General features: G+C 40.2%; 1 protein-coding gene and 1 non-coding gene across 4 annotated transcripts in view; one reads left to right on the top strand and one right to left on the bottom strand.

Annotated features, from left to right (window-relative positions):
• The window catches only part of SHROOM4 (shroom family member 4), a 309718-nt gene that overhangs the window by 237952 nt on the left and 52535 nt on the right, over positions 1 to 19231 (top strand). For 2 of the 3 annotated variants that reach the window (XR_005055365.2, XM_036996370.2), the window contains exon 3: positions 18868 to 19002. Coding sequence is in view for 2 of the 3 variants with exons in the window: in XM_036996370.2 (XP_036852265.2) it covers positions 18868 to 19002 (135 nt within the window). In the remaining variant the exon portion in view is untranslated. Of the gene's footprint in view, positions 1 to 14187; positions 14563 to 18867; positions 19003 to 19231 lie in introns of those variants that run through there. The other variant, XM_017668481.3, reaches the window with a different exon arrangement.
• Positions 9780 to 9885, bottom strand: LOC118967984 (U6 spliceosomal RNA). Its single transcript, XR_005055368.1, has one exon. It is a non-coding gene; the product is annotated as a U6 spliceosomal RNA (small nuclear RNA).

The raw sequence follows: 19231 nt of genomic DNA, 5'->3' as shown, positions 1-19231 counted from the left end.
TTGAAGTGATGGGGAGTATGGCTGATCTCTTATATGTGAATCAAGATCACTTTTATGATGAATCCCCCAAAACAGAAAGAATAGAAGCCCCTTTTCATGCCACAGTAAAAATAATTTCTTCTTTCCTCCCTTTTGCTCATCAGGGTAAACACTTGCAATGGCCATTGGTTTGCAACAGCTGGACACAGAATGTAGCTCTATACTGCTTGTGTCTTATATCCCATGATCTGAGTACCTTGTTTGGCCTGAGACCTTGTGTGACCATGAGAATATAATAGTGATACCACCTTATACCTATTGAATTCTCACCACAGTACAACAAAGTATGTATTGTGTGAGGAAGCCAAGGCTCAGAATGGACATGTCAGTTGTCAAAAATCACGGAGCTAATACGTGTAAGTTCTGGGACTCCAATCCAGTCCATAACCCATCTCTTTTCCTTGAATCAACATTGCTGAGTTTGGAGGAATTCCAGTCATGGGACCTATCATAGTTCTATAGCTCACTGGGATTGTGCTATATCAGTTCTCTACCCAATAGTTGGTTTTAAAATGTTAAGACCTGTAAGGGGACAACTGAGTTACCTTTAAGGATCTGGATTCACACTAAAGATTTCCTCCAAAGTGTCTTCCCACCTAACTTTGAAGAGGTTCAGCAAGAACCATGAGTACTTTCAGATTTAATAGACACTCTATGTTAGTTCTGTCCATCTATGCCAGCACTTACTATGGGTCAAATACAGTACTAGCATCTGTTAAGTGCTTCATGTGATTTAATCTTCACAGCTCTCTTATGAGATATAGAGGTGAATTTATCCCCATATTATGGATGAGGAGATTGAGGTACAAATAAATGATGTAACTGACATATACACTATCTCATAGCCAGATCTCTCTGATTCCATATATAGTTTTCTCTGTAACACCTGTTGGTTCCTACCTATCTACATACTTTGCTTCTATATTGGTAATATTTTAGTTGAGATCTTCAAGAAATCTTTGTATGACTTTAAAAAACCTTAGGCTGTACATGCTTTCTCCCTTGCCTATAAGTATTATCCTTAGCAGTAACCTTGCACCCCAGTAGAGCCCGCAGAAAAAGCAAGTGTAAATTGGTCTGAGGGGATAATTGCATTTTCTCAGTCATCCAGGCTTTAGCTTTGCTTTGACCTGGTATGCTTGCTAGTCTTGACAGAAGAATAAACTGAGCTAATTGGCTCTCAGGTAGCATGAGTGTTAAGGTTTTGGTCTGTTTGCAACTGAACTAATGGCAGTGGCTTCTTACATTAAGCCATCCAATGGCCGTCTGTTGGGTGAAAGCATCTTCTTTTCTGACCTAAAGCTGGGTCAGTCTCAGTCAGTGCGAAAATACTGTCATTTGTATTTTGCATTCCTCCTGTTCCTTTGGGGTGTGCTATGTTTAATAAAGCATATATTAGGGATACCAAAAAAAGAGTTTTTAATCTAGTCTTTTTCTCCCAATTAGTTTAAATTGCCCTCAAAGTGTACATATGTGTATTGGTGTGTTTGTTTTAGACCAGATATCACTGAAGAAGTTGACACCTCATTATGTGTAGGTTATTGCATTTGTGGAACAAAATCTCTCTTAAGTGATATATCTCCTATGTGTCATAAAAAATTAATTCACTTTATGTGTGAATGTTTTCATTTCAGACATCTTTAATAGGGAAATATATTCTGGTAGATTAGTTTAGTGTTTCTAAATAATAAATCATAAACACCAATAAAAGAAAACATCTAAAATGTGCATATTTGAAAGTTGATTATATGTTGATTAACCTTATGTGCTTTTGCCGTAATTCTTACTATTGTTATTTCCCTTGTTGTCAAACAACAATTCATTTTGGAATATAAGATGCATAATTATGAATGTTAATACAACACCCTGCTGCATCTCATCTCCCTTTGCATTATGGCACAAGTTTACTTCAGGGACACAGAGGTACTTTCTCTCATTATTCATAGTAACTGTAATTAGACACTAAACTTGAGATATAAATATGTTCATTATTTATATATTTTGTTAATCACAATTTCTCTTACACCAAAATTCTAGAAAAATAGTATTTATAATTCAACTAAGAACCATGGGGCCCTGTTTAAAAAATAAAAATGTAAGAAAGGAATCTGTATTATAGAGCACAGAGCAATGGACTTGGAAGTTTTAATTGCAGGCTCTGAGTACTCAGTGGAAATAATGAACAAGTCTTTAACCTTCTCATAGTCTTGTTTTTATGGACAATTCAGGGCAGTAATTCCCACCTGACAGGGATTTGGTAAGAATTAAGTAGGTACGTCATGAGAAAGTGCCTAGAACATTACCTGATACTGGATACATAACCAATGAATGTGTACTGTTTTTAATACGGCATTTGGAAATTAAAAAGAAAGTAGGCATTTTCTAAACATTAATTCAACAAGTTTATCTTTAAATAGCGAGTTCTCATGATGCAATTTCATGGATTCAATAAATATTTTTGAGTTTGAGTGCCTAGCATGTCCATAGCAATATATTAAACAAGTGGTATGGATAACAGTATGTTCCAGTCCTGAACTCTAGTGGAGAGAGATAAGACATATATAGGTAAAACATTTGAGCAAGGAAGTAGATGACTGTCAAAATGAGTGATACCATCGGAAAGTGACTGTCAAAAATTGGAAGAACATCACAACAAGCTTGCAAAACAAGAGGGGGACCCATTTGACCCATTTCCTACATGGTGTGTGGGAAGACATAAAGAGAGGATAGAGAAAAATGCAGGTTTAGAAGGCCATATTAAGGAAGCCCATGCAACTTAAGATTCATGTAGAGGATCAGTGAGAGGTAAATTTGAACAATCTCTAGAAGACCCAGAAAAACAAACTTTACCTAATAGGCAATGAGGAGCCATTACAGGATTATAAGTAGGTGAGTAAGAATTAAATTGTTGTTTGTAGGGAGTTAGTGTGGGTTGGACTGAATGTAGAGAGGCCATGAAAACTGATTGTTTATGTAGAGTAGTGACAACAGGAACAGACAGGATGGGTTGATGGAAGGACATATTTCAAAGCCAAGACTTGGTGACTGAGTCCATACGAAGCAGAGGGGAAGTAAACAATGGTTACAAGGTTTGAGCGAGGTAGACCTTTAATAATTTAAATCAAACAAAACAAAAAGATAATTTAGGAAGAGATATTCTTGGTGTCAATGTTTGGTTTCATTTTTGTTTTGTTTTGTTTTGTCTTTAGATTGAAGTGATTGATGGACTATGTAAAGATTCAGTTGGCACTTGTAGAGCATACATAGAACTGGTGTGGTGCTTAGGTGAGAGATCAGGACCAGAGATTGTCCTAGACCCATAGAAGGCTATTCCTAAACTCATCTCAATTACACATAAATATCTTCAGGTGGGCACTTCATCCTAAAACCATCACCTGTCCTTAATCTTCTTCCTCCTCCAGTGACCAATCTCTTTTCCCTTATAGCCTAACTTCTTAGGCTCTTGAAAGGTCATCTTACACTCATCTTCTCCATTTTCTCTTTTTCATGTCCTCAGTGCAGTATGGCTTCTGCCACTACCACAACACTCTTCTCTTTCAAGATGAATTAGTGTCCTTCAGACTGAAAAAAAAAATCAAGGAGTATCTTTCCTTCTCCTTTTCCAGTGGGTGATTTTCCAGTAGCAGTTTTTCAACAGTGTATTTCAGTACAAGGAACATAGCCATTGGTATATAATAGCACTGGTACCAAATCATATATCAGCTGGCTGGCCTTTAGCAAGTTACTTAATCACAATTTCCTCATCTGTAAAATGGAGATAATGATATCTGCCTTATAGAGTTATATGAGTAAGTGAGGATATATAAATAAAGCCATTTGGAAATAGTTGTTGTTCAATAAATAGCCCTGTTGAACAGAAATTAATTCATTTACATTTTTAAACATCTTTTTTCAGCTAGTTTCCTTCCTACTACTTATTTTTTACTCTTTTTTCCTTAATTTCTCTCTTAACTACTGGCATACCTCAGAGCAGTGGTCCTCAAACTCGAGTGTGCTTTAGAATGCACTGGAGGGTTTGTTAAGGAACATATTGTTGCCCTCCTACCCCCAGAGTTTCTGATCCAGTCAGGGCCCAAGGGGTTCTCAGGTACTGCTTGTGCTGCTGGTGCAAGGACTGAACTTTGAGAACCAGTAACAGAGTTCTGTCCTCAGACTTCCTCATTCTATGAACTTTTCTTGAGAGGCTTCAGGTACTACAAATATCTATATTCAGAGAAGACCACACTCCTAGATTCCAGATTATCATTTTCAACTGCATGTTACACTTCTCCACCAAGCTGTCTCTCAGATATATTATAATCTGATATACCTAAGCCAATTCTAAAGTATATATGGAACTGTAAATATGTAAGTTCAGTCAAGAAAGGTTTGAGAAAGAAAAGTAATAAGGGAGAAAAATACCAGTCTTGTTGAAATATATTATAAAACTACAGTAATTAAAGTAGTTTGGTACTAGCACATGAATAAACAGGTCAGTGGACCATAATTGAGTCCAGATATTGATCCAAAGACATAGTTTAGTATATGATTTTAATATATTATTTTATCTTGAAATAGTAAAGGTCTTTCTAAGAAATACACAAAAAAGCCACAAAGGAGAAAATTGTTAAATTTGACTACACAGAAATTAAAATTTACATCAGCACAGAAATATATAAACAAAATCCAAAGACAAAAAACTAGGAAGAAGGTTTTGCATCTGATACTGGAAAGGCTGGTTCTTTTAATATATAAAGAGTTCTTGAGATTGAGAATCACTAGGCAAAATACCATTATAAAAGAAGGATAAAATACTTAAACAGGCAATACAGAGAAAGAGCAAGTTGGCATGTAATAGTAAATGAAAAGATGCTGAACAACACTCCTAATTAAAGAAATACAGATTAATTTAAACAAGAACCTTCACCTTAAGATACAACTTCCACCTATCAGAATGGCAAAAATCAGAGCATTTAATATACTTTTTAAAATTTGCAAGCATGTGGAGAAACGCACACTCATACCTTGCTATATGCCTTGCTACTCAAACTGTGATCCTTGGACCAGCAGTATTAGCATCATCACAGAGCTTGTGAAAAATGCAGCCCCAATCCGGACCTACTAAATCAGAATCTGCATTTTAGTGAGATTCCCCAGGTGATTTGTTTGTACATGAAAGTTTGAAAAGCCTTGCTCTAGTACATTGTCGGTGGAGGTGCAAATTAGCATAGCCTCTTTGGATTTCAAAAGATTTTTATCAGTTAAACATTTGCATACTCTATGCACCAGAATTCCACCTGTAGGAGTTTATCTAACAGATACAATAATAATGTATGTGTGTAAAGACATACAAATAATTCATTGCAGTATTATTTGTATTAGGAAAAAAATTAGCAATAAACTCACTATTCATTAATTGGGCAAGGGCTAAATAAACTGAAAAACAATGCACATGTTGCAATACTATACAGCTATTTAAAATTTGTGAGAAAGTACACATGCAGATATGAAATTATCTCCAACATACATTGTTGAGAACAAACAGCAAGGTTCTGAACAGTATTTTAGTATGCTTTCTTGTATTCTATTATTATAATTCCCATTTTACAAATAAGTTAGTGAGGCAGAGATGTTAAATAAAGAGCCCAAGGCCACACAACTAGCAATGGTGGATTCAGATCCAGACGGTCTGGTTCCAGAGCTTATGCTCTTAAAAGTATGCCACATTGCTGCTCAGGGACAATGAAGAAACTGATTAACAGTGGTTTCTCCTGTAGTACGGGGGACTCATTTTTCATTGTATTTACCTTTATACTATTTGAATGGTTTTTTTACAAGTATTGTTTTAAAAAATAAGAAATACTTAAAAATCAACGTCCAAAATTGGACTAATTACACTCCCCATTCTTCTTCTGCTGGTGATATGCTAAATAATTTATTGAAGTGAGAAATCTGTCAGACACACTGGACTTCCTTCTTTTCCTTACCCCTCACATCTGTCAAATCAGGCACCAAGATGTATTGGTGTTACTTCCTAAACAATTCTCATATCTGCCTCTCTGCTCTATCCTTGAATCAGAGATCGCTTGGACTGTAACATTCATTTCCCAAATGGTCCACTCTTTTCTCCCTACAGAATGCCAACAGATACATCTTTCCAAATGCAAATCTGGTCCTGACACTCCTGTGCTTAAAAATCTTTCACTGGCTCCCCTGTGCCTGTGGGAAAGTCCAAATTCATTAGCATGGCAATTTAGATCTTCTGTGTTCTGGCCCAGATTGCATGTCTAGCCTTACCTCCCACCTCCTCTCCTTATACATCCTACCCTCAGAACACCATTTTTTCCTCACATTTCCATGATTTTTACATGCTATTCCTTCTGTAGAAGTGCCTTTCATCTGGGTCAATTCCTTTGTGTGGATTTCTCTGGCTGCAGTCTCTTAGACATAATGTATTCTGTACTGGGCAGGTCAAGACATCCTAAAGTTCCATGGTCTCTCGGTTTTCTGCAGGAAATGCCTCCAGTATCAACGTGTTCCTGCCTGAATCCTGTGCACTCACACTTGTTGTGGACCCCCAAAATGGATGTGGTACCCTGCAGCCTGCTTCTCTAGCTCTCTCGTGAATAGTTTAGGGTTTTTTTTCCCAGGTCTCCCATAGGCCCTCAGCACTCCTCTTGGTTATCCAGAACATCCGAGAGAATTTCATTTTATTCTCCATTTTAGATTCATTATCACCTCCTCCTCATCCTTCTATCTCTACCTGTAGGCAACGCAGGTTAGAATAGCAGTCAACAACATGGGCTCTGGGGCCAGGCTGCCTGGGTTTGAATACCATCTCTGTGACTTTTTAGTACTATGATGTTGGCCAAGTCACTCAACCTCTCCAATCCTCTATTATTCCCCTCTGCAAAATGGGGATGACAATAGTCACACCTTCCTCACAGGGTTGTTATGAGTATTAATTATTTTAATATTTGTAATACATAGTAAATACTAAGTGTTTTTGAAATTTTAAAAAATGCCTTAAGTATGAGGTGGGAGAATTTTCTCAAATTGGCATACCAGGAAATGCTTTTCCTCTTTTGGAGTTCTTTTGTATTAAAGGTGGCTCATTAAGATTAGGAACGAGTATATGTGAGACAGTATATGTGAGACAAGTATATATACTTGTCCCTTCTCAAGTCTCCTGTGATTCTGGCTTATTCCCCAAATAGACAGATTGAAAGCTTTTTGAGGGCAAGGATCATAGTGCAGACTGTTTAGACTCCTTGGTACCTACTAGACACATCGTAGACAGTGGGTTTGTTCCCATTACTCTTAAAATAAATCCAGAGTCTTTAAACAGTGAGCCACTCACCTGGTCCCTGGCTCCTTCCCCAAACTCATTTCCTACCCATCTTTGTCTTTCTCATTCTACTCTAGCCACATCGGCCTTCATGCTGTTCTTGGACGATGGTAAGTGAATCCTGTCTCAGGACCATTACCCTTGCTGAAGCCTCTGCCTAGAACATTCTTCTCTCAGATATTTGCCTGGCTCCTTCTCTGACTTCATTTAGGTCACTGCTCAAATATCACCTCCTAAAAGAAGCCTTCCCTCACCACACTCTCTCAAATAGCATTGGCTCCCACAGACCCCTGTCAGTCTTCCCCTTATTCCTGCTTTCTCTCTTTTATAGTACTTATGATTACCTGACATGTTATATATTACTGAGTTGAACCTCATGAGAGTGGATGTCTTGTATGTTTTGTTCATTGCTTTGTGCCTATCCCCTTGAACATTGCTTGCTTGGCTTAATAACTAATGGATAAATAAACCAATCAATGAATAAATGAATGAATTCAATGCTAGTACCTGTGTAGAGGGGGAAATATAAATTATGTTTACTCCTAGAATTTTGAATACCTTATAATTTTCATTCCATGATTCTGTCCTTCAGCTTTTTCAAATTAAATCTATATCCATGTATGGGTTTTGTTTCAATTTTACAAACATCACCTTGACAAAATTTAAAATCAAATTTAAGCCAAGTCTAATTTTCAAAAAAATAACTGATTTGTTTGTTCTCCATCCCAAGGGGGAGGGAATGTGTATGATTGAGTGCATGAATGTATGAGAGAGAAAGAGAGAAGAACTAACTGTAGCAAGGAAATTCAGTAATGTAGGGAGTGGTTTTGGGGGTGATAGAAGTAGGGGAGTCCACATTCCTCAGAAGGAAAATTATTTCATTTCAATTGCTGTATTTTTTTCTTAATTATTGTTTCAAACTCCTTTAAAAAAAATTCAACTGAAAGCCAGAGAAATGAACAACTTAATGAACTAGAGATTTCTAGACATAAATAGATCAGATCAGGGGCTCATGCAGAGCTCTGTGGAACCATGTGAAAACCTTCATGAAAAGCAACTTCAGAAGGGGAGGTAGATGTGTGGCAGCTACTCACCCATTCAATCTCCCCCCAACAAGAGAAGCTGTACCCCAGGAATTGCCCTCTTGATTCTGGGACCTTCTTCACCATGAAGTGGTATGTTCCTGCCCCTGGAACCCAAATTCTGTTCAAGCAGCTGCCCTCTATTATGTACAAAGCTACTGACAATTGAAGGGAGGCTCCTAGCCTGCTTTGGAAGACAAGATCAAAGCAGCAGCAGCAGCCAGTATTTTTAAAAAAACATTTGATAGCATTCTGTAGAGTGATGGGTCTCAGACTGGAACATGCATCAGAATCACTTGGAGGGCTGGTTAAAATTCAGAGTTTTTGAGTGGGATGCCAGAATTTCATTTCTAACAAAGTCCCAGGTGATGCTGATGCTGATCTATAGAACAAACTTGGATAACCACATGTTAGGGAAAAACAGGAATTTGGAAGCAAAGTTGGGCTCCAGCCTTGTATGATTTACTTTACCTCTTTGAGCCAGAGTTTCTTCTTTTCTAAAATATAAAGCTGTTGTAAGGATTAAATGGAATGGTGTCTATGAAAGTTCTTTGTTAACTATAAATATGGAATATAAATATTAGCAACTAGATGTCTTTACAAATGTACTAGCTGCCACTCTGTCTTGCCTGAGGATTTCAGCCCAAGGCAAGTTCACTATGGATTCAGTGTAGAGTGGTATCCTGTTCCTTTGGAAAACTTTTCTCATTCAGAAACAATATGTGTAGTGTAGAAAAGTTTGAAATATTAAAAAAGTATAAATAATAAAAAATGACTAATTGTGCCACACAGAGATAAATACCTAATGTAAAATATTAGTGTATATGCATCCAGTCTTTTAATTTATGTGTATGCTTGCATATGAATATATATATATATAATTGGGCTGGTACTGTATACAGGTGTGTATACTATTTTTTCACTTATTATTGTATCTTGAGTCTTTTCCAGGATTATTAAGTAGTCTTCAAAAACATGATTTTTTAATGGCAGACTATTATTTCTTCATACACATGTACAATACTTGACCTAACTCTTCCTAAATGTTGGGCGGTTAAATCATAATTTACCATTATAGATCACCTCACCCTACAGTGGATGACACTTCATGTACATAAATCAGTGTATGCATCTCTAATTGCTCTCTTAGGATAAAATTGTAAGAGTGGAAAGAATAGACTAAAGGGTAGAGAAAAATTTACAAACAGATATAATTCACACACCCTAAATTCATTACTTTCAAGTGTATAGTTCAGTGGTTTTTAGTATATTCACAAGTTGTGCAACCATTACCACTATCTAATTCCAGTAAAAATATGGAGTGCTTCATAAATTTGCATGTCATCCTTGTGCAGGGTACACATGCTAATCTTCTCTGTATCATTCCAATTTTAGTATATGTCAGCTGAAACAAGCACAGTAGGAACATTTTGATGTCTCTTGATAATGTACAGCAAATTTCCTTGTAGCTAATGTGTAGCCATATCCATTCCCACCCAGAAATGTATAAGAATGCCTATTTCCCTGCAATGTTGCTGACACTTAAAGAAATACATTGCTAATACCAATGAAAATGACATTTTATTGTTTTGTCTCTGATTAACTCTTCTTCCTCTCCCACCTGAACTAAAGCTGTTCTGTAGAGATCTTTCATCCACCCTCTTCTCTTTGCACACATTTACAGTGGGCAGTCATATCCACTGCAACAGCCTCAGCTGCCTCCTCTATGTGGATATAATGACCACATGTCCACACCCTTCCATAACTTCTTTGTAGCACTGTAGCCCAGACTTCAAGCTGCTTGCTGGGTATGCCTATCTACATAAGAAGCATAACAAACAAACTCATGCCTGCTGAAGCCAACTCCTGTTTGCAACTTCCCTATCTAGATCAGAGTTTACCACCATTGTCCTCCATGCTTCACAGTCATGGTAGCTCTGCTCTCTCCTCCATACTTAATTCATAGTCCAACCTTGTTGACTGCCTCTTCACATCCTTCCCTTTTGCTCCATCTCCACTGCTATTGCTCTAGTTCTACCTTTTATTGTGTCTATTGTGCCAGCCTGCTCACTTCTCTATGCTTTCAGTATTTATCCACATAAGTCATCCTACACGTCACTCCTAAAGTGACCTTCCTAATATATTGCCTTTACCATGTTGCGCTTATATCCTGGAACTTCCAAAGCCTCTCTCTTGCCTATTGGATTATGTCAAGCAAATGCTTTACTGTGACATGTAAGGCCCACCATGCTTTTGCATCATTTTAATTTTACTTCATGTACCTTAGAAGAAATTGTGTGTTCTTCATTCAGCATATTCCTGCTTTTCTCATTGTTTTTTATGCAAAACCTGGCATGACTTCTCCTCTGGTCTCCAGTTAAAATCATACTGAGTCTTCAGAAATTAGCTAAGAGGCTCTATGAAATCTTCCTTGATTTGACCAGCTGTGCTTTCTCCTTTTATTTTTAACTCTCATTTTGATACCATTTCCTTTATGACATGACATTCTGCCCTGTTTAGTGGTTACTAGGTATATTTATTCACCCTCTATCACACTGTAAATTCCTTGAGCACAGGGATTGTATCTTCTTCATTTTGGTGTGTTCCACAGTACTGCTCCAAGTACCATAATGTATAGAGAAACTCCATAAATGCTTGAATAAAAGAATGGAGAAGATTTCCAATTTCATTTTTTAGAACTATTAATGACTCAGTTTTGGGAATTAATTCTGCTAAGAAGGTACAGATACCAGATGACCCCAAGTGTCATGGTTTTTCTCCCTCACACTCTACATTCAATCTATCAACAAGTATGATCAGCTCTACCTCTTCAAGATATTTCTAATCAAACGTCTTTTCTCTACCCCTACTCCTTCCTCTCTAGAACAAACCACCATTACCTCTTACCCCTAAAAGCCTTTTTAACTAGTTCCTGGAGTCTACTCTTGTCCTACCTAAATCCCTCAGCCATGTGAGATCTTTACAAAATTTAGACCATGGTAGTCCTCTGTTTAACAATCTCCAGTTGCTTCCCACTTCCCTGAAAATAAAATGCAAACCTCTTACCTTGCCCTTTAAAAGCTCTGTGATCTGGTCTTCACAATTCCCCCAACATCATCTTCCACTACTATCCACCTTGCTCACTGTGCTCCAGCCCTGCTGAGCACTGGACCCTCCTCATTTTCATGTTTGCTCAAAGCAGAATGAGTAGGTGCTTTTGGTTCTATTGGGGTCCTTGCTGTTGCTGGCTATTGTCCAAGGGTTCATGTCTTTAGTAGTGGAGATGACTCAGTGGCCAGAAGTAATTCTGAGGGCTTTGAGAAACTTGACTTTGGGGAAAACCTTTGTGGAGTCCCTCATTCCTATGAAAAGTGGCATCTCCAGTATGAGTTTGAGCTGAAGGGAAAAGAAGGGAAATCTTGTATTATACCCGTAACCTTCCCAAAGGATGCTACAAATATTACTGATAGAAACAAGAGCTAGAGCACAAATATCTTCCACCTTCTTTATCACTCTGGGTGTTGGTTTAGGAAATTGGGCATCATAAGAAAAGCTGTGTCAACAGATTGTGTTCTGTGAACCTGTTGTCACTTTTCCTGTGTGCTCCTCTGAAGTCTCCCTCAGCCCTCTGGTGTCACACCCTTAGCTTTTGTATGTACTTGGAAGAGAGAAAATAACTTTCATTATTCAGATTCTTGACTTGCTCCTCTTGCTTCTGCAAGCTGTGATATATACACCATCCACCTCCTTGCCCTTGGGATCACTGAGAAGAAACAATCTATGATGGGTATGTTTTATCAGGCTATACATAGAAAAACTATAAAGTGTTCCCCAGCCCACTCTGAAAGGGAAACCCAAGTATTGTGTTGCCTCCTTTAGAAAAAGAGGTGTCCCCATGTTTTAAAGATTGCAATGTGAAAATAGAAAAAAAGAAAACAAATGTAAAGGTCCTAACCACATGAGCTATTGCTCTACTTGGAAAGCCAAAAGGCATCCCCTGACACAAACCACAGCATTTGGGGAGTCTTTATTTTCACCCCAGCATTCCTTTCCTTTATTATTCACTGTGTGGGTTTCTTCTAAGCCAGTAGATCCTGAGGTGGAAGGTGGAAAGGGGAACCCTGCAGATTTACATGAAAGAACTTGACCAGGATATTCATAGAAGTAAGGGAAGGTAGAGGAGGTAGGGAGAATGGGGAGGCAGAACTGGGTACCAAAGCCCTTTCTATATAAAGTACCCATAACTCAGATGATCCATATTATAACTTTCCCAGGCTGACAAGAGAGCCATTGTCCTAAAAGTGCTCTTTAAAATTATACCTATGTACATACACATATATGCAGATACACATATGCACACACACACATGTATAGACACTTGTGCACATACACACAGATGCACACACATATAGATGTACACAAACATGTTCCCCCTTGATTGGGTCTGTAAAAAGGAAGGATCTCAAGATCATCAGACTGCCAGGTCCCCTAGCTAACAGTGGGGTGTGAATAGGCTTTTGTAGCTCTGTATCCCTCCATGGTGATCAAGCAGCTTTTCCCCTCTTTTGTCAGATAAACAAGTCATGCACTGTTCTGTCCACTGGTCTGTGTGTGGGCTTCCCTTCCTGCTGAGTGGACCAGACAGAGCTTGGACTCCTTCATTTGGGGCAGGTGGAATGTACTATTTGGGAGAAAGCTGGAAGAGCCACAGAAAGTAAACAGCTAATTAAGGGCACTCTTTTGTGCTTTTCCTTATCAGAACACTTTCAAAAGAAGAAAGAGCCTGTAGTAGGTCATGGCCCACACCTCAGACTAAGAACAACCCCGAGCAACAGAGACCATATTTTCCTTCTTGCCCTGGGTTGGGATAGAGCCATGGTTCTCTTGCACATCCCCAGATATCTCTGGAGGGGTCTTCTGGGAGCCAGGCTCAGAGACAGGTAGTGCTATCAGAAGATATTGGAGTAATAGCCCTCTAGAGCAGTTATTATATCATGATATGCTATAGCTGGAAGGGTTGTTTATGATGGAGTCCAGTGTTTTATTTTGCATAGAAGAAGCAGAGCTCAGAGAGGAGATGTTGCCAGGGGTCAGAGAAAATTCATGGCAGAGCCAGGGATGCCGATTCCAAGCACCACTATTTGGAGTTAGAGTCTAGTGTGACAAGGAGTTTTCTCTGGGTCTGCTCCTGTGCCCATAGGAAGTATAGACCCTGTAAATATGGCCCAGAATGGTTGTGAGTCTTTATATCTCAGCAGGGTCTTCACCTTGCAAAATCTCTAAGTCACTTGCCCCCAGCTATGTAAAATCAGCTGTAATGCTACTTGCTTTTCTGGACCTGGGGCATGCTAGCCTTAGCTGATCTGGGCTTTCCTTTTCTGGGGCTGAGAGCACCTGCAGAGATGGCTGGGTGGGGTCAATTCAGTCCAGGAAGCACAGGAATTCTTTTAAGTGTATGTGTCTGGGGTATTTTTCTCTCTCACTTACGTGTATTTTTAAAAATTCTTTTTAGACACCCACTTTATCTTTCCCAAACATCATTTCCTTGCTCCTTTCCTGAGTTCTAGCAGTGGCTGGGGGCCCAGCTTCCTTATTGGCCTCTGAGCTGTGGAAGGGGGCGGGCCAGGCCTCAGAATAGGTTGGAATAGGGAGTGGGTTGGGGTGGGGGGATGGTTTATATTGCTGGAACTGCCTTTTATCCTTCCCTTTGCCACCAGGGTGCTGGCTGGTTTCTGGAGCAGTGTCTTCACTCCTTTCTAGCTCTTGAAACTGGCTTTCATTCCCAAGGCTGTGGCCACATCTAGGCCCAACAAAACTGATGGCCATACCCTGCCTTCAGCACTACTCATTTCTGTTCTTGGAACTGGGACCTGACTGTGCCTGAGTGTCTTGGACCACACTCAGGAGCTGGGGCTCAAGGCCTCTCATCTCAGGAGGTCTGAACAGGAAGGCAGATGGATCGCAGCTAAGGGAGGACCCAGCCTGCAGAAAGAAGCCCCTGGGGGCTGGCTAGAGGGGTTGTTGATGAGCATCTGAGCTGGTGCATACCCAGCAGCCTCCTAAGCCATCTCCTCACCCTGCGCAACTTTCATGGTAGGTACTATCGGTAGCCATGGCCACTACAGCTGCTGCCCCTCTTCCTCCTTCCGCTGTCCTTCTTCAATATCCCTTTCTTTTTGCTTCCTAAGAAAGGAATTTGGGGATAATGAATGATAGGATGTGTGTTTAATCATAGTACCTGAGCCAGCCTTCGGAGACAGAGCAGACACTGAGGTTGTGCCTCCATAGGCAGGACTGGAGCTGCATGGTTGCTGGTTGGCATTTTCTTACCTCCGCTTATTTCTCTTCATACCACTCCCCCACCGCTAAAGAGGGGATTGTTTAAACTAGGACTGCTGAGACTCTCCTTTTCTGACTGCGTCTTGAGGGAATGACTGAGAGAAGCCTCAGGCACACAAGCTTTTTGAGATAGATTCTTCTTTGGGGAGGAGCAGTGCTGTGGTATCCTAGAAAGGGCTGGAGGATGTGAGTCTCATTCCCAGCTGCTTGTTACTAGCTGTGTACTCTTGACAAAGAAATCTGGCTTTCTGTGTCTTTGTTTTCCTCATCTGTAAAGTGGTGATAATAACAGCTTTTACCAATGAGGTTGGAATGAAGATCAAATGAATCAGCTAATGCATACAAAGTGCTTAGTGCCTGGCACATCTTAAGTATTCGATAAATGGCCCCTGTTATTATTATTTCTAAGTTTGTGGTATGTTAGGCACTATGCTGAGTGATTTCACACATGGGGCTGCATTTAATCTAGACTAGTGAGTAAGGGATGGTTATCTTCCCATACTTTATAGATGAAGAGTCTACAACTCTCAGAACTTGTGCAACGTCACACAGCTAGGATTGGAATGTAAGTATGGGTAGAATCCAAGTCTGGTGCTATTCAGGAATAATAATAGATTAAGTATTAGACCCTATAGGTAGTTTTCTCTCCTTTCCAAAACTAGAACTAGAAGGTTCCAGCTCTGGCTGCAGTTCCTCCACTGGAATTCCCCCACCATCAGCTTGTGGTTTTCAGCCAGTGGCCCCAAAGTCACCATTGCCTTACTTCTGTCTCTTTTGGAACTGTATCCTCCTCCTGGAGAAACCCTAGAGAGTATAGGGGCCTTTGTAAGCTGGCTTTCAAAGTGTAGCAAGGAAGTGGTGTAGCAGAACCTTGACAGTAGATTGACAAATCTGGTTGGGAGTACTCATGAACCATCAAGAAGGACAAATCTGAGCTGATAACTCTTGTTATAGTACCTATTATTTATTGACCACCTGCTATGCATCAGGCTATGCCCCAGATACTTTAAGAATATCACCTCTAATCTCCACAGTGATCTTGCCAGCTAAGGATTATTATTCCCTTTTTCAGATAAGAAGACTGAAGCTCAGCTTGGTTAAGTGACTTGCATAGAATCACACACCAAAGTGGTAAACTTAGGATATGAACCTAGATCTGTCTCACTGATTTTTGTCTTGTTGCCTACTGACTTGGTATAGTTGGTAGGATGAGACTAAGATACATGAAATGATTATGAGTAATATAAAACATCATATTATTATAGGCTAAATTGTGAGGATGATCACGAAGGGCAAGGTCCCAGGAGGAGATACTACTTGAGCAGTACCTTGAAGAACAGGTGGGATTTAGATTAAAATAGGAGTGGGAATTCCAGGCAAAGGGAGCAATCATAGTAATAACTAAAATTGGTCAAGGGCTTACCAGACCCATTCTAAATAGTTGACATGCATTGTCTCATTTGATATTTACAACCCCATTAATTAGTTCCTATTATGCCCATTTTACTGCCATGGCCACTAGAGCTCTTAGAAGTTAAGTCACTTGTCTAAAGCAACAGAGCTAACAAGTGGTAGAGCTGAGATTCAAACCAAGTTGGTCCAACATTCTACAGTGCTACATTTTATTGGAAAACTAACAGAAAAGGCACAATGGTGTGATTGGAACAGAGAAAGTGGGCTTTGAAAGTCCGGTTCAGTTTACATTTGATACGTGATGGGGTAAGAAATAGGGGACCAGTAAAGATTCTTGAATAGGAGAACACCACAATTGGCATTTGACATGATATGACCTAAAAGCCGTGACTAGAGATAGAACAAAGGGTGACTGGCTGGCAGACTGACACAGTGTTTTGGACACAAGGTGTTAAGGGCCTGGACTAGAATAGGAGATGGTGATGGTGGATTCTGTGGAGAAATGTGATTATGTAGAATAGTCTCAATGAGAATGGAGACGGAGAGGCCAAGCCAGATAAATATCACCAGAGAAGACTCAGTAGAACTTAGTAGGATTGGACAGTTGGGGAGAAGGTGGTATCAAGACTGACTGCCCATATTTTAAACCTTGGAGTCAAAAGAACTTCAGGAATCCCTGCTATGGACGAAAGCCCCAGAAAACAGTGGTACCCTATATGCACCATATCCTCAGTGTCTAGAAGCATACTACACAGTAGATACACTTGGTACATAGTTATGTAGTAATATGTAGTGGGATGCTTTATAAATAGTTGTTAATGGATGACTACCAGGTAACAACAGCTGGAGAAATTTCTAGCAGCATGGCTTTGATGGTTTTGTATATGACTCTGGACCAGGCACACTCCCCACCCAAGGTCTACTTATGCCTTCAGCCTCCCTGCTGGGTACTCTGAAATCCAGAACAGAATAATGCAGTTAAAAGTGGGGGTCTCACCTGGCTTTTCTCCCCATAAATCTTAGCCACTGCTGCCAACCTGTGGCTCTGGTTCCTGACCTTTGACAAGCAGCTTCCCCTTCCCTTCCTCTTACACCTCTTTAGCTGTGTCTGGGATGTTACCATGCAACTTGTGTTTTCTGCAGCAAGGTCATTCTCCTACGGACTACCTTTTTAGGCCTTAGCCCTCTTGAGCCTTGCACTGCTAGGATTTTCTGTGTTTCCGCTGGGGTGAGGGGCATTTCCAGCTAAGATGGAATCCGGCTTGAGTCTCTCTACTACTGCTCCTGGGAGGTAGAGAGCTGATTTATGCCACTATATGACAAACTTGTTGGAAGTAGGGGCTCTTATCTTAGTCAACTCTGCACTCTTAGTGTCTAGGATAGAGCCTGCCACAGTAAATGATTGAATAAATTAGTAAATAAGCTGTTATCTGTTTTTCTCTGTCATCTATTTATTTATCATCAATTTCTCTTATTCTGTCATTCATCTCCCTATCATCTGTTTCTCTCTATTATGTATTTCTCTATTATCTTTCTCAGAGATTTCTCCCTTTCTGTCATTTGTTTTTCTCTGTGTCATATCTCCCTCTTATCTCAGTCACTACCTAGCAACTTCTTACATCTTGTTTTCTTTCTTTCTCTGCCCCCTCCCCTTTATCTTCGGATACCATCCATGCCCCATGTGTGCTCTTCCCCTTACCATTCTTGCCCATTTGCAAGGGTGGCATTCATTCATGTGAAATATGCCAGAGAACAGGGATGGGTACTGTATAAGCCCTTCAGTGCAAGAGTTGTAGCTATACCAGTCAGACCTTTGGTAGCATCCAGGGCCTTGGCCTCTGGCCTGTTTCCCTTTATTCACCCCTGCCCTACTGAGCAGCCAGTCTCCTCTGTCATCCTAGCTCTGTGCCATTCACCACTTTGTTCTATTTTCCCTGACTGAAATTGGACTCCTTGCCATCACTTTGCCTACAAACTCAGGTGTCTCACCTCTGTGCCCATCTTATCCTTCACTCTTAATGCCTTTACCATGCTTTATTTGACTTAGTTCTGTCTCACTCACCAGTCTGTAAGTGCTCAAGGGTAAAGACTATGTTTGATTCATCTCTATATGCACAGATGAATACACAGAGCTGTGCACAGATGGTACACAGTAAACATGCAACAAATGCTTATCAAATAAATGAGCAAAAATTGGAGAATTTGCAGCCCAGTGTTGATTTGTTCAAACTTCTCAATCACTTGCCTCTTCCATTCTTAGAGAAAGATGGGAAGATTGGCCAGATTGATATTTTTTTCCCCAAAGAAAACTTAGAGTAGGCTCACTGTTCATTGTGTAGCAGCACTCACTTCCAAAAACATTTCTTGAGCATCTACTGTGTGTCTGGCACTGTTGTGTGTGCTTAGGATACACCCATGGGAAAAACAGTATTGGGGAGCAAACATTCCATATCCCCAGGGATTGCTCTCAGGATGCAGGAGATTTAAGCACTGGGAGCTGAGGAGGCCCACTAAGATTCCCACACCACATACTTGCAAGATGTTCTACTTTATTCAAGGGAAAGAGGGGGTAGGGGCGGAAGCTTCCTGGGAAGTGATTTCAGCTCTGGTTCCCTAAGCTGACTTCCTGTCCCTTTCTTGCTGTAGAAGAAACGCCCCTGTCAGTAGGCCGCACTCATGGCATGTGGCCAAGCTGCTGGAGGGATGCCCTGAGGCAGCCACCACCATGCATTTCCCTTGTGAAGCCTTCAGCTTGTCCTGGCATTCTGGCTGCAACACAAGGTAAGTAGAGAGCTTTCCCCTCAAGATGGGCTAGAGGGTAGACAACTTGGCCACTCTTTCTCCTCTGCTCTAGTTGGATGATATAGAGCCCAGAGGGCTCTCATGGAAGATGGAGTGGGATCCCAGAATACCTGGGTTCCAGTCTGCTCTACTACTAACTTTCTGTGACTTTGGGATAGACCCTTTACTTCTGGAAAATGTTTCCTTGAAATACTTGCCTCATTTGGCT

Source organism: Manis javanica, chromosome X, assembly GCF_040802235.1.
Source record: "Manis javanica isolate MJ-LG chromosome X, MJ_LKY, whole genome shotgun sequence".
Taxonomy (NCBI): Eukaryota; Metazoa; Chordata; class Mammalia; order Pholidota; family Manidae; genus Manis; species Manis javanica.
This window is presented reverse-complemented; position numbering and strand designations above follow the sequence as displayed.